This window comes from Falco peregrinus, chromosome 6 (genome assembly GCF_023634155.1).
Source record: "Falco peregrinus isolate bFalPer1 chromosome 6, bFalPer1.pri, whole genome shotgun sequence".
Taxonomy (NCBI): Eukaryota; Metazoa; Chordata; class Aves; order Falconiformes; family Falconidae; genus Falco; species Falco peregrinus.
Window position 1 is genome coordinate 85,962,228 of NC_073726.1, and position 14,574 is coordinate 85,976,801.

General features: G+C 43.6%; 1 protein-coding gene across 7 annotated transcripts; it reads left to right on the forward strand.

Moving 5' to 3' along the window:
• The first annotated feature begins 372 nt into the window (after nucleotides 1-372).
• TIPRL (TOR signaling pathway regulator) lies at nucleotides 373-14,532 on the forward strand. Of its 7 annotated transcripts, none has more exons than XM_055807138.1 (8): nucleotides 373-776; nucleotides 1,942-2,040; nucleotides 5,645-5,824; nucleotides 6,669-6,768; nucleotides 7,905-8,036; nucleotides 9,034-9,129; nucleotides 9,874-9,936; nucleotides 11,506-14,532. In XM_055807138.1, the coding sequence occupies exons 1-8, from the start codon at nucleotides 373-375 to the stop codon at nucleotides 11,653-11,655; spliced, it is 1,224 nt and encodes a 407-aa protein (XP_055663113.1). In that variant the 3' UTR covers nucleotides 11,656-14,532. The 7 variants fall into 7 exon arrangements, with proteins under 7 accessions (XP_055663113.1, XP_055663117.1, XP_055663116.1 ...); XM_055807139.1 differs by lacking the exon at nucleotides 373-776 and adding an exon at nucleotides 1,417-1,572; XM_027782413.2 differs by lacking the exon at nucleotides 373-776 and adding an exon at nucleotides 1,644-1,663.
• Nucleotides 14,533-14,574: the final 42 nt, after the last annotated feature.

Consider the following 14,574-nt stretch of genomic DNA (forward strand, 5'->3'; position numbering starts at 1 on the left):
TAACCCTTGACTTCTCAGTGTTGGCTAACATCCATCCCACTGACTCACAAGCTTGCTTTTTGAAAGCTTGGTATTTCTCCCAATTCCTTAAGCAGCCTTCTCCCTGCTGCTTCCAACAGGCACTCCTATCTACTTAATTCCATCCATCACCCATCTGCAGGCCAACGTATTGAAGAAAAAAACACCACTTATTCTTGCGCGTATTCTTGCAGATACACAAGCCAGAAAACTAGAGTCTACCGATTAATATAAAGCTGATATTAGCATTTCTTGGGAACTGAGGACTCGGGGAAAGTTACCTCAGCTAAGGCCGTGGCCGTGCCCACCCGTGGCTCCCGGACGGGCGGTACTCAGGAGCGGCGCCGTGGCCTGATGCAGCGGTGCCAGGCTGGAGAGCCGCGGGTTCTCCATGGGTCTCTGCGCTTCCCTAAAAGCATAATCGCAGGTATGACTGGGCCGTGCTTTGTCGCACATCGCTTGGCGCTTCTCCAGCGAAGGTGTCCGCCGGCTGTTCCAAAAGCGCTTCTCCTCAAGTTTATCTCCAAACACGCCCGCGGCACCCGCGACCCCGCCGGGACGCCGAGGGGCGCAGGGCTGGGAAAGGCGGCGCCCCCCGAAGGCCGCGGCCCCTTCCCGGCCCCTCAGGGCCCTGCCGCGCCCCGGGGGAGAGGAGGGGGCGGCCGCGGGGGGTGGTGCCCCCCCGGGCAGGGCAGGGCAGGGCAGCGTCCCGCCCCTGCCGGCACACACAAAGGCAGCGGCGGCGAGCGGCAGATACGGTGGGTAGGGAGAGGGGGTCGCCATTTTGCCCCCGCGCTCCCTCCGGCAGTGAACAAAGGGCAGGGTCCCACGCCCCGGGCACCCACCGACCGCTCCGCACCACCACCGGGTCCCGCCACCCCTGTTCCCCCCCGGCCGCCGGTGCCGGCACCGCACTCACCGCCCGCCGGAGCGGGAGGGTTCGGGTCACCGCCCCCGGGCCCCCCACAGCCGCCGCCGCCGGCGGAGAGGCCTCGAGCCGCGGCCCGACCCTCCCCCCGCAGGGCCATGCCCCCTCCCCGCCGGCCCGCCCCGCCGCCTCGGCCCGCCGCGCCCCCTCCCCGGCTCCGCCGCCCGCCATTTTCCCTGCGGCCGCCCCCAGGCCGGCGGGCGCCCCTCTCAGCCGAGCTCAGCCTGCGTTGCGGGGGCCGCGGAGCCTCCAAGACAGCCCCGGGCTGGGACTCCGCCGCCGCGGGCAGAGCCTGGCCGTGCCCTGGCTGGGGGGGGGCACCGCATCCACCCCGCGGGCCCGCCCCGAGGCGCAGCCGCCGCTCCCCGCACCGCCGGGCTCCCCGCAGCTCTCCCCTGCTGGAAACGCAGGAGACCAGTTCAGAGGGGAGTGGGGGGTGTCCGCTTTTCACAGATCAGGTGAAGGGGCTTGTCCCGGCACCACAGTGCAAGACAGCTGCCGAGAGAGGGGCAGACCCCGACTGCCAGACTCCCTAATCCCCGAAATGCTGTTGGAAGTAACAGAGAGCGGATGGGGGGGGGGGGGGGGGGGGGAAGTTGTTCTCCCCCACCCGAAACAGGACATCGGTGAGCGCAGGGTGGATGATAATTAAATGCCACGCTTATGCATCCCTAATTCCTGGCTTCCCCGTGTCCTGGAAGGCCTTTGAGTGCAAAGGTGACTGCTCTGACTTGAGCTTTGCCGTGTTTTGGTTGCGCTGTGGTTTTTGGAAGAGAGGGGGAGTTTTTCACGAAACGGGCATCGCATTCCCACAGCTGCTGTCTCAGCTTGGCGGGTCTAACACGAGCTGGGCTGCACATCGTTGTGCCCCCACACAAGGGGAAGTTCTCGGGGAGCGTCTGTCGTTTCCATGGTGCAGAAAAGCAACACAAGCATCAGGGCTGGAAGTGTAAATTATGTTATTCTCAACCAGTTCTTCCGATGCTTTTCCACAGGATTTTAAGTTTACCCTGCCATCACGTTCTGACATTTTCAAAATGCCATCTTCGGACAGCGTTCAAGACTATACCCAACCGGCACAGGAGATTCCACACGTATGTATGCACCTATGTGTGTAATATCTGCAACAGCAGAAGGCGTCTGTGTGTTGGGGCTGGGTGATGCTTGCTGAACCTTGAAGCATGGCCAGGGAGAATGGCTCGGCACCATTTGAGCGTGGCCACGGAGCTTTAGAGCTCCCCATGACTGTTCCACCTCCCCGTGCGTAGCACCGCCGCAGAACCCTGCGTTAGCGGACACGCACGTTTTGCACCGGCTGCTGCTGCCGCCGCCGCTGCCCGGCTCCCCGGGGACAGGGGCTCAGGTGAGCTCGCCGGTCCTTCGCGCCCAGCTGCCCGCGGCGGCGCCGGGCACAGGAGGCCGGAGGCCCGCTCTCTCGCGGTGGGTGGAAGGAGGTTCCCGCCCGCGTTCTCACCCCCGGCACGACAGCTCCGGGGCCGCAGAGCAGCCCGAGGCCCAGCACCTCCGGCCTCCCGCCCACGGCCCGTCCCCGACACGTCATCTCCCGCCGCCGCACGCCTTCCGGGCTGCGCGCGCAGGAGCGTGTCCCCGGAAGCGGAAGTCCGCTGAGGCGGCGGTTCCGGCGGCGCCGTTGCTGCCGTGAGGGGTGCACGGGCTGCGGCGGAGCGGCGAGGCGGGGCAGGGCAGGCGCCGCCGCCCCTTCCGGCCCGTCTTGCCTCCTCCTCGGCGGGGCCTTCCCCCTCGCCTCCGCCATGCACCCCGTTTTCCAAAGCAGCCGGCGCGACTTCACCTTCGGGCCGTGGAAGCTGAGCGCCGCCCGGACGCACATCATGAAGTCGGCGCAGGCCGAGAGGTCGGGCGGGTTTGGGACCGGCCGCGGGGAGGAGGGGGACGACACGGGGCCCGGGAGGTACCGCCGCTGCTCGCCGCCCCTCCCCAGGGCGCGGGGAGGCGGCTCGGTGGGGCCGGGGCCCTCGCCGCCCTGCTCAAGCCGTGACATTCTCGGGGCGCGGGGGACGCTGTTCAGTAGCTGTTCAGGGCCAGTAGCTGGGGGAGGGGCGGGTGTTGTGCCCTCTCTTTTTGCGAGGGTAATGGCTTGGGAAACTGGGATGATTTGAGACACAGATGGTTTCCAGAATTTTGTTTTTAATGATTGCTAACCGTTTTGGAGATCTAGACCTCTACGAACAAAAGCCTGCTAATTAGAGGTCTGTTTCTCTTCATTATTTTTTAACGGTGATTAAAGTTCTTTTAAATGTGGTCCACAGGCTCTCATAAGCTATTCTGTGATAGCGGCTATTTTAAGATAGTGGTTTTCATAAAAGAAATACTATTTTCCATCTCCTTGTACTAATTCCCACACTTATCAAACCACTGGAGAAAACGTTTCTGTGTCAGCATCAAGTACTTGAGTCAGATTTGCTCATGTGGAACTGAGCAGTTCGGCTGTGTAGCACTGTAGCTGACCTTGGGCAGTTGAATTTGACAGATACTTCTTAGTTTCAATATCTGAAATACATACATGAAAGTCTTGTTGCTTTTGTTAAATGTATCTTCATTCATGTGTGCTTTTAACTTTTTGGAGGCTGGGTGGTTTTTTTTTATGAAGCCCCATGTCTTGAAATCTTATGCTTTTTTTATCACAGTAAACTACGTAAAAGTTTTTTTTTTTTTCACATAACAGCATAATGCTGATAGTTTTTTTTAAAACTGGATATCAGCCTTAAAACAGGTAAAAAATACGTTCCTTCCTCCATCTTACGTTCAGTACCTGAAATAATCTTCTCAAACTGCTTCTTTTAATTTTTGCAGTTACAGTTAAGAAAACTTGAATTCTGTGTTTCGGTAATTTTTCTGTAATGAGGATTCAGCATTGAGCTAAGTTGTACCTGTGTCCTGCAGGGGAAGGAGGGGCTACCTTTAAGAGTATCCTATTTTTATGGCATGTTTCTGAAGCCTTATTTTGTAGGATGCTGCCTCTTAAAAATGAAGATCTTTATTCCTAAGATCAGGAGGACGTTAACTCAAGAGATACTTGAACTGCCAGTCTAGAAGCCAAATTGCCTGCTGTACTCATCTTCTGATCTATTCAGTTTCTTTAACTGTAGCTATGTTAAAATAAACAGCCACCTCTGTAATATTCAGAAACTACCTTTGTCTGTTTAGATGTTTTTGAGGGACAAACAGTTTTTCAGAATGTGTTGAAAAAGGCTGAGAAGTAAATTTGGAAGAGCCACAAAAGGAGCTTGAAAGAACACAGAGGATTTTGCAAGGTAGGGAAGAGAAATCCAAAATTAGCCGTTGACCTGTAGGTCTTGATACCTAATGTGAGATCCCCAAAACAAGTCATCCACTTTAATTTGAAGAGTCAAGAACTGCCTAGTTGCAGTGCCTTTCGTCGGCTTCTTTTTATAATGTATTTCTTTGGGCATCTTGCCTTTTTTTTATTGCTTGGGGAACATAATTAGTATCTGTAGAAGTTTTATTTCTGGCAAACTTCTATCACAAAAATCCCTCGGCAACCTCTGTGGAAAGGTGAAGGATTAAACATGCAAGAACTCCTTTCTGTCCTGGGGTTGGTCTTTGCAGGTCAAGGGGCCTACACTTAAAATGGAAAAGTTCATAATGTTCTGCCTTCTCTGGGAGAGACATAGGATCATATTCTCCAGATGTATGAATTTGCTATTTTTATTTCAGGCTCGTTAGCATAATGTTCTTTTGTATGCAGAGTTACAGAAATTACCACTTTTGTTCAGGAATGCCTTACTATCAATGTGAATGTTACACTTAGGGCACTTTTTTTTTCTCTCCTCCTTATAAATAGTGTGTTTCCTAAAGTTTTCTTCTCTCCAAATGTTGTATTTTTCTTTTTGATCTTGATCAAGTAAAGTAGGTAGTGGTAGAGAGGAAAAGAAAGATATGAAGCCTTTTGGTAAATAAAATCAGTATGTATATAAAGTGGTGTTACATACGTGTGTGTGTATTTATATGTAGTGTATGTATATGTGTACATATGTATACATAAGTATAAAGATTGAGGTAAAACAAAATGTGAAATGTTTGAGATTTGCTCAGGGATCATGCTTATTTGGTTCGTGCAGTACTTTGTCCGGTTGGGTCTGTGGCTGCGGTTTTCATGCGTAAGGTTACAAATACCACTGTGTTCTCTGCCAGCTTGGGAAAGGAGTAGAGCGTGGTAGTGTCTTCTGCACTTCTCACGTACTCTGCCAGTCTGTTTTGGCCCCTTTTTGTAGGCTTCTAAATTTGGAGGTATGGACCACTGTGTAGTGAATTTAAGCTTGTTGACAATGAGTGTTTGTTCCTAAAAGTTAGCAAAGTAGTTCATGGACCATCCAGGGATTTGCTACAACAGGTTGAAAGCTGCTATTTCATGCTGTTTGGATAGTGTTTTGATTCCTCCCACATGAAGCTTTTGTACAAGCCTGGTGGAGAAGGAATGTTTTAGGAATACTTTTGTGGTGGAAAAGTCATTTTGGATCAATGACTGCAATTCATATCAAATGAGTAAACTGGGAAAACAGGTGTTTTGCGGAACATATTGACAATATGTCTTCTGAATTACCATGGTCTAAAGATTACTTACTCCAAAACAAGACTGCTTTCACTGAACTGTAGCTGACTGATCTCTCTTCATGGGACTTTTATTTTTCTGTACAGATTGGCTGATGAATTACACATGCCTTCCCTGCCAGAGATGATGTTTGGAGACAATATCCTAAGAATACAGCACGATCGTGGTTTTGGAATTGAGTTCAATGCAACAGATGCTTTAAAATGTGTCAATAATTGTCAAGGTATGATCAAAGTGGCTTGTGCAGAGGAGTGGCAAGAGAGCAGGTACAGTATTTTATCACCAGTGGGCAAGTACTGGTGTGTTGTATGTGAAATGGTCATAAGAGCTCAGTCTGTTCTTTTAATTACTTTGAAGACCACGTTACATTTGGTTCTGCTGTAGATACAGTGTGGGATCACAGAAGTCACTTGGCTTTTCTTTGCCACTATCATCCTATCTGTTAAACTGGGTCAACTGTATTTTGCAGTTGCATCTTGGCTTTCTTAAAATAAACTACAAGTTTAACATGGCTTAATGCTCTTTCTGTTTATTTAAACTCATAGGGCCTCGAGCATTACAAGATTGTATGGTGTGGGGTTTCAAAGTGTAAAATGCTGTACATGTTCAAAATCTTAGCCTTAGGAATATAGCAGAACAATTACCATGAACGAGAACTAATTGTACTGCTTAGTATTTACCAAAGTAGCGGCAGAGCACCTAGAAATAAAGCACAGAGAGAAATCAAAGCTGTCACAAAAACTAAGGCAAACAGCAGTGTTATTGATTGCTGTGTGTTATCAGCAGATTGCTTTCTGCCTGCAAAGAAAAAATGATCTCGAAATGGGAATTTTTCAGCAACGTTGAACTAAAAATTTATTTTTTTTTACCCAGGACTGAGATAGTGTTACCAGAATTCCTGTGCTAACGCTTTTCTAATAAATTATGGAAACATATATTGTAAAGGAAGCAATACTATGTGATTAAGTCTTGATGTTGTCATTGCAGCACAGGCAATGTTGATGCTTTTCTTCTTGAGGGGTGTGGGAATCGTAATATGTAATCTTATGTGAGGCTGTAATTTTTTAAGAATAACTACAAAGCATGCTGTTTTCTTATTTATTTCTTCAGGAGCGAGACTGAGCACACTAAGGAAGTTGTCAAGCCATATGATTGGACTTACACAACAGACTACAAAGGAACATTGCTGGGAGATACCGCAACATTAAAGGTAACTATTTTCACCTTGTTAAATGCTGATTGCCTAGTCTTTCAGACAAACACTTCGGTTTTGTGGTTTTGGGGTTTTTTAAGCTGTCATTTACCTTATAATAGGCTTCTGTAAAATCTTTCATGCTTCATGGTTTTTGACTACAAGATATAGTTTGAGTTTTTCATGTCTTTCAGCATGTTGTCCTAATCAAATCATGGCTTATTTTAATAACTGTGTGTGTGTGTGTTAAAGCATTTTAGGATTGTATAAAAGGGTGCCATTGTGTCCCTTAGGGAGAACTTACTCAGAGAGTAAAGCACATGGGAATCTTCTGTACTTGCTGGATGCCCCTCTGAAGCCCTGAGCTCCTCACACACAACAGAACTAGTAAATGTGTAATTCTCTAGTACCTTTACTCTCTGTTGCTTGCCTGTTTGTCTAAGCAGATCTGTAGGTCAGTCTGCTTTCAGTGGCTTTGTTTTTCTGCAGCAGTAACTCCTCATACTTAAACTCACAGGCTCTCCCTTGTCTTTATTTACTTTAAAGTAAGACTGAAGATCCCACCTTCTCTTTACTGGATACAGATTGCTTGCTACTAAGCAGATAATTGATATTAATCCACTAGGATTGTGTTAGGTGTAGATCATTGGAGTTACTCTGGAAGTAAAAGTGCAGCATAGGAATAAACGATGTCTTGTGTGTATATGGAGCCCATGAGATACAAATATATAGGCACTTGATTTCCATTGCAAGGCTTTATTAGAATCATGTTCAGGGTTTGTAGTGGGCTAGAGATATTAAAATCCTGTTTATAACCCAGAACTTTTATCCCTTGTATGTTAAACACAAGGCATCTTGAAATGTTTTCAAGTATCGAGAGTGAGCAGAGTTGTTCGCAGCTGAAATGCTACTGAGCCTATACCCAGAGGGAAGTTTATTCAGAATTTTCCACTCTTGGTTTTTGCTTTGATTGATGTTTCCTCTTGGAAACTTTGGGTTTAATTTTAACTTGTTTTCTTAGAATGTTTTAAGCCTAAAAGCTTTTTTGACTCCAAAAGTAGCAATTGTGGGATTTAAAAGATCAAGAAAAATTTTATGTAGCTTGGCAACAAACTAACTCACTGCTTCTAACTGTTCTTAATCTTTTTCTTCAGGTTGTTCCTACAACAGAACACATAAATACAGAGAAATTGAAAGCCAGGGAGCAAATTATGTTTTTTGAAGAAGTACTTCTGTTTGAAGACGAACTTCATGATCATGGAGTATCAAGTCTGAGTGTAAAAATAGTGAGTACCGAGAGGTGTATACAAGATGCTTAGTGACTCAGTTGGCTGATATATGCAAAATAAAGTAACTTTTTGCATGTTGTCCCTTCTGAGATTTAAAGTTTAAAATGCAAAGCTCTTTATTGTTGCTCTTAGAAATATAATCTTTCTTTCTGTCATTTGATTCAGGGAACAATCTTTTCCCTCTTTCTGCATCCTGTATAACAATCTCTTGAGACACACTCTGCCCTGCTGTCCAATGATAGTTGTAGTACATCAACAGCCCAAATTTTTACTTTACTACTGAAAGCTCCTCACACTATCTTTCATTACAAATATCAGATTGTTGTGTTTTAAGCCCAGCCAGTGACTAAGTACCATGGAGCTGCTCGCTTGCTCCTACCCCCAGCGTACCCCAGCAGGATGGGGAGGAGAATCGGGGGAAAAGGTAAAACTCAAGGGTTGAGATAAGAACAGTTTAATAATTGAAAAAAAATACTTTTTAAATAATAATAATAACAATGCTTGTAATGAAAAGGGGAGAGGAATAAAATCCAAAGGGGAGCGGAAAAAAACCCCAAGTGATGCACAATACAGTTGCTCACCACCTGCTGACCGATGCCCACCCAGTCCCTGAGCAGCAATAGGCAGCCCCCAGCCACCTCCCCCTAGTTGATATACAGAGCGTGATGTCCAGTGGCATGGAGTATCCCTTTGGCTAGTTTGGGTCATCTGTCCTGGCTGTGTCCCTTCCCAGTTTCTTGTGCCTCTGCAGCCTTCTTGTTGGTAGGACCTGAGAAGCTGATAAGTCCTTGATTTGTTAAAAACATCACTCAGCAACAACTAAAAACATCAGTGTGTTTTCAGCATTGTTCTCACACCAAATCTAAGACACAGCACCGCACCAGCCTAAGAAAATTAACTCTATTCCAGTCGAAACCAAGACACTGATGTAGATAAATGCGTGCTTAAAGTGAAACTTTGTAATATGCTGAATGGAACATCTTTATTTTTGCAGAGAGTTATGCCTTCCAGCTTTTTTGTGCTGTTGAGGTTTTTCTTGCGAGTTGATGGGGTGCTTATCAGGATGAATGATACAAGGCTTCATCACGAGGTAAACCCTTATTTGCCATCATGAATACAGATGCTCCCTTGCCATGTTACTTTCAGAGAAGACCTGCTGATATTCCTGTAATTTAATACTGATGTTTGAGGGCATAGAAGTTACCTGAAGTTTCAAGTGTATTTTATTATTGTGGTGATGCTGAAGTAGCAACCAATTACTGGATGCCATGGGGCTTGGTATCGTATGAGCAGAGTAGGCTACCCCTCATGTGAAGTAATCATTTAAATAGATTTGACAGATGCAGATTAAAGAGGAAGTACTAGAAGGAAAATAGCAGTAAATGGTGTGATACTGTGCTTACCCTCATCTCCAAGTCAATGTTTTTTGGCTTGTCTAATACATGACTGCAAGTTTTAACTTGCAAATAACTGTACCACATTGTGTTCTAGTATCTCATAAATAATATAGAATCTCAGAGTTGTGGTTTGCTTATTTTGTCTAGCTGTATTCATACTGATGTAGGAGTTCTAGTTGAGTAAAGATTAACAAGCATATTCAGTCATACAGTTTTTTCATGCATACACACAGAAAGGTGAGTTTTGGGAAAGAGAACATTGCTAAACATCTTTCTCTCTCTTTGTGAATTTGAACGTTATGTTTCTGCTCCCAGATGAAAATCTGTGGTCAACTAAATTCAAATGCTTACTAAATTTAGTGTGTTTAAAATTGTTATTTTGCACTGATACTAGATAATGATTTTGTAATTATTTTTTTGTCATTTTTTTCCCTTAGGCTGACAAGGCCTACATGTTGCGAGAATATACATCCAGAGAAAGCAAAATATCAAGTTTAAAGGTATTGCATTTTAAAAAAAAATATTTTTTGTCTGCTTTTAAAATGTTTTATGGTTAGCATAGGAAGTACTGTGTAAGTCATTCTTTGTTAGGTTTGGAACTGATACAGGGGAAAAAAAACTTTCTGCTTAGGCAACATTTTGGTGATTTCACATTTGTAAATGCTCAGATCATGTGACAAGATATAGGATTGGGTTACTTCTACTTTTGAGTTAACAATATTTTTATTATTTTATGTTTTCATAGAACTGTTCAGCCACAAAATCAGATAGTCCGTGTCCTATGATGCTAAATTTCAGGGCTGGCTGTATGCTTGCAAGTGGTATTAGGGGTTAAGATCTGTTTGGTGATAGACTCATTCAGTTTTTCTCAAGTAAGTTTAGCAGTTCACCATAAAACTCTAGCAATGGCTCAGAATAAGTTGTGGCACACTTGGAGTTGCAACTGTTGATTTTTATTCTTGACCAAACACCTGATCTTGGGTGTTCCTTTACTTTCCTTCTCCCTTGTTTTTTCTTCACCTGTAAATGTGTTACTAACCTTCAGAGGGAATATTTTGGCAGAATGCTTTTCCTTTTGATAAAAGGGGCAGTGTATCATTTCTTAACAACATGTGATTCCTATAAATGGGACTGAATCCAGACGTGAGCTTTTTGATAGTTTTGTGGGTTTGAAATATAAATCAGTCAGCCAGGTTTCACCTATGCTGTTAAATAATTTTTCCTGCATGTTATAGAGAGGAAATGCATATGGCTTTTCAATTCCCTAGATCAGCTTGCATAGGTAAAGCAAAAAAGATTCCTGCTTCGCTTAGGTTTGGAATAACTGAAACAGCAGTAGAATTCCTTGCATGTTAGTGATATCCAGAATACAGAGTGCATTTGAATAGCTCTGGATAACAACTTTCTTAAAGAATATTACTAGAAAGTTTGAAGGTGGTTTGCTCAGTATACAAGACATCTGATGGGAAAAAAAATGTGTGTGGTGAAGTTATCTACAGGAATCTCCAGAGAAAGATACAAACTTAATGAAACCACCTAATTTATTTAAACATTAAATTAAAATCCAATGAGTTTTAGTATTTCATATAAATGTCTGTGCTGGACTTCATAAAACTTAGGATACATGTCGAGGTATATCAGTTAGCAATAGCTAAACCCGAGCAACTCCAGTGAATATATTGCAATGACTAGAAGACCTTAAGCATGGGTTCCCTGGTGGCCATCCTGGTCTCACCTAGAACTAGGACCTCAAGAAGACTGTTTGTTACATTTAGATGATAAATGCATTTTTTAAAACAAACATTGTAGCTGTTCATGAATGTCTCTGACTTCCTTGCACTCTTACAGTCTGCTGCTTAAAAGCATTAAATAGCTTTCCTTAGCCTGTTGGTCCATATGAGTAAAAGACTCTGTACATTTGAAGTTACAAGGTAAATTTTAATAATGATACTTTACTTCAGGTGTTTAAATCAGGTAAATTGTAGATTAGTTGTAAAAGTTTGGGTTTGGAATACCTCCCCCTCTTCTTTTTTTATTTACTTGTTTCCTGTAAAATTTTTGCTTCTTAGGATGTTCCACCTTCACTGTTCACGGAACCTAACGAGATCTCTCAGTATCTACCCATAAAGGAGACAATTTGTGAAAAACTAGAATTCCCAGAGAAGTTGGAGCCTAAACCAGCAGCAGCACTGGAAACCATGTCTGTTAAGTCTAAATAAATGTGACTTTATATGGACTTGAATCATGTAACCATTGCCATGGGGGATAATGTGATCATGTAACCATTGCCATGGGGGGTGGTTTCACTACTAGTGGAATAAAGAATTTGGCTAATTTTTCTGTAGCCCTAAGAGAAAACATTTCAATCAGGTTTTGCTAATGGTGTTTTTTTGTGTTTGTTTTTAACCTGTATCTGGAGTTAATGATAGTCTGATGGTGAGTTACAGTTTTCAATGGCACTGGAGAAAGAATCTCACGATTAAAAGTCTAGGTTCTGTTTAGTTCACCAATTAGGCAGGAGTATTGTCTGGATACCCTCCACCACAAACACTTCTATGAAGATTTTGTTATTGCTGTTCAGATACTAAGAGACTAGTGGAGTCATAACACTGGCATGATTTTATTGAGAAATTGTCCATGGTGTAAAAAAAAAAAAAAAAAAAAAAAATCCTCTGCATTTATTTTGCGTACACATGTTGCTTGGCTTCCCCTACTGTGAGCTGATAACCAACTAAGTTACTTTTTGGAGTCTCTGATCCAGACTCTAACTTAAGATCATTCTTGCTTCATCTGAAGGTAGATTTAAGGAGGAAAAGAAAAAATAATTGCAATTGTTTGACACTATATAAAGGTAAAATTACCTTATTTGTGAGGCAATAACTCCAGAGCAGGATTAAACCTGGAGGCTAACAGAGGCACACACTGATAGCTATGTCTCTTCACAAATACTAATCTGATGTCAGCCAGATTTCTCTGAGCAGCTCTGGAGACCATTGCTTGTGGTCTGTATGCTGCTACAGTCACATAATCTTGCAAATGCATTGTACTGCATTGCCCTCCTGTTGGACATCGCGGATGATGCCCATGTATGATGGTTGTACTGCCCTGACGGTCAAATTGCTACATAGAAGTGTCGCTTAAGGCTGGGGAAGAGAGGGGTGTTTAGTCTCTTAATCCCTAAAGGATGCTGGTATTTGCAGTTTGAGGAACAAGATCCTATATACCATTAAAAGGTTGCTAACATATTCCAGATACATCATCTTGGTTTATTTTTAAAATTTGTTAAGTTCTGGTATTAATAGAAGTGATCTATAGTCATCTATGTATAGTTATGGTTTTAACTCAACACTTTGTAGATTAAACTTCAAATATTTATATTGATTTTGGAAATCCTAAATTAATGGTTTGGCCTAAGTGAGGGAGCTAAACAGACTTGTCTAGGTTTACTGCTCATGCTCAGTGAAGTGCAAGAACCAAAGGACTGTAGCGAAAAGTAGGCCTTGTGGTTTAAGGTGATAGCAGATAAGAATGTGTACACATTCTGATGTCTTGAATTTTTGTTTTGAAGTCTTCATATTCTACACTGCATGGCTTAATAGAAACAACCCACCTCAAAACCTGGTATTTAACCAGGTCTTTTGAGAAATGGTTTTCACTTGGAGAAGAGCCTGAGGTTTTTAGAAAAAAGTGTACTGCCATCTGAGTGACTGGTTTCTTAATTAAAAACAAACACTACACTCTTTCACTTTTATTTGAGGCAGCCTGGTGTAATGAATTAATCATAAGATTGTAGGGCAGCTTTTCCTATGTCACTGACTTACTCAGACCACAAGGAAGTCACTTCTCTGTGCCTCAGTTCCCTGTATGTAAAAATTAGAGTTAATACATGCCTACCTCACTGAGGGTCTGTGAGGATTATTTTGTAAAACATTATTGATTAGAATATCTTTCTTTGGTTGTTTTTTTTTCCTGACTACACCTGCAGCCTTATCTTTGGAATCCTTTGGAAGGGATTACTGCAAAAAAATCCTATGACTCATGGGATCAGATGAGTGAAGAGAACTGAAATTAAACACTCTCTGAAAGAATTTATTATCAGCCAGACATGATCTGGGTAAGCAAATTTACAGCCACTTTGAATTAGAGGTGAGGTCCTCTATTCCCCTTTACAGTCCTGAATTCTGTTGGCTTTTTTCATCTTCCTTCCTGCACTTCTTCCCTAAAGATTTTAGTGTCAGGATGAAGAAGGGGCTGCGAATGATTACAGCATGGAAGTGATCAAATTTAATTTGGTAACAGAAAATTATTTAGGTCCACTCCAGTGATAGAGGGATATGGGGAGAGAGTGAAAAGGAAGGGAACAACGAATGGGGGGTGAAGAGAAGCCAGTCATGGCATTTCTTTTACTCTGAGCATATATTCTTTTAAATGCCTTAAAGGCTTACAAAAACACACTTTAAGCTGGTAGTGATTGAGAGGAGAGCTGATGTAGTGCTAGCATGAACCTATATCTGCATTCATTAATTACAGTTGTGATTTCAGTTTGGTCAGTGATGCTGATAACATTCAGTGATGCTAATAACATTGAGCTCCATTGGGCTAAAGTATAGTTGGGGGGGAACTGGCAGCATGGACACCTACGGTTGAGAAGGTGCTCTGCATGTTTAGCTTATACTGTGTATTTTATCTTGTCCATCACACACACTGATCTGTGACCTGTTGATACAGTTGTCTTGAATGGACTTGAATCCTGACTCTATAGCTATGTGATACCCATCTGTTGTGGGTGCTCTGTGTTTCAGTAGAACACGTGTTGGGGGAATCACAAGAGTGTGTTTAGGAAGTTACAGTTACTACAAAGTAAAACGTGGAGCACTTTGTGACTCTCTCACACCACACGTTACCAAGAAGCAGCAGCATAAACCGGTACACCGTAAGCTCTCTGGTACAAATTTTCCACAGAAAAGTACCACTACAGATAACGTAACTTGAGGGGGAGGGAGTGGGGTGATTCTCCAGCTGTTTTGTGGCAAGTTTAACATGTGACAATTTATATTCTTTCCTGTATGTCGCTAAATAAAACGTACCAAACATTTTATAGTTCTGTTTTTATCTGAGCAAAATAAACTAAAATAACT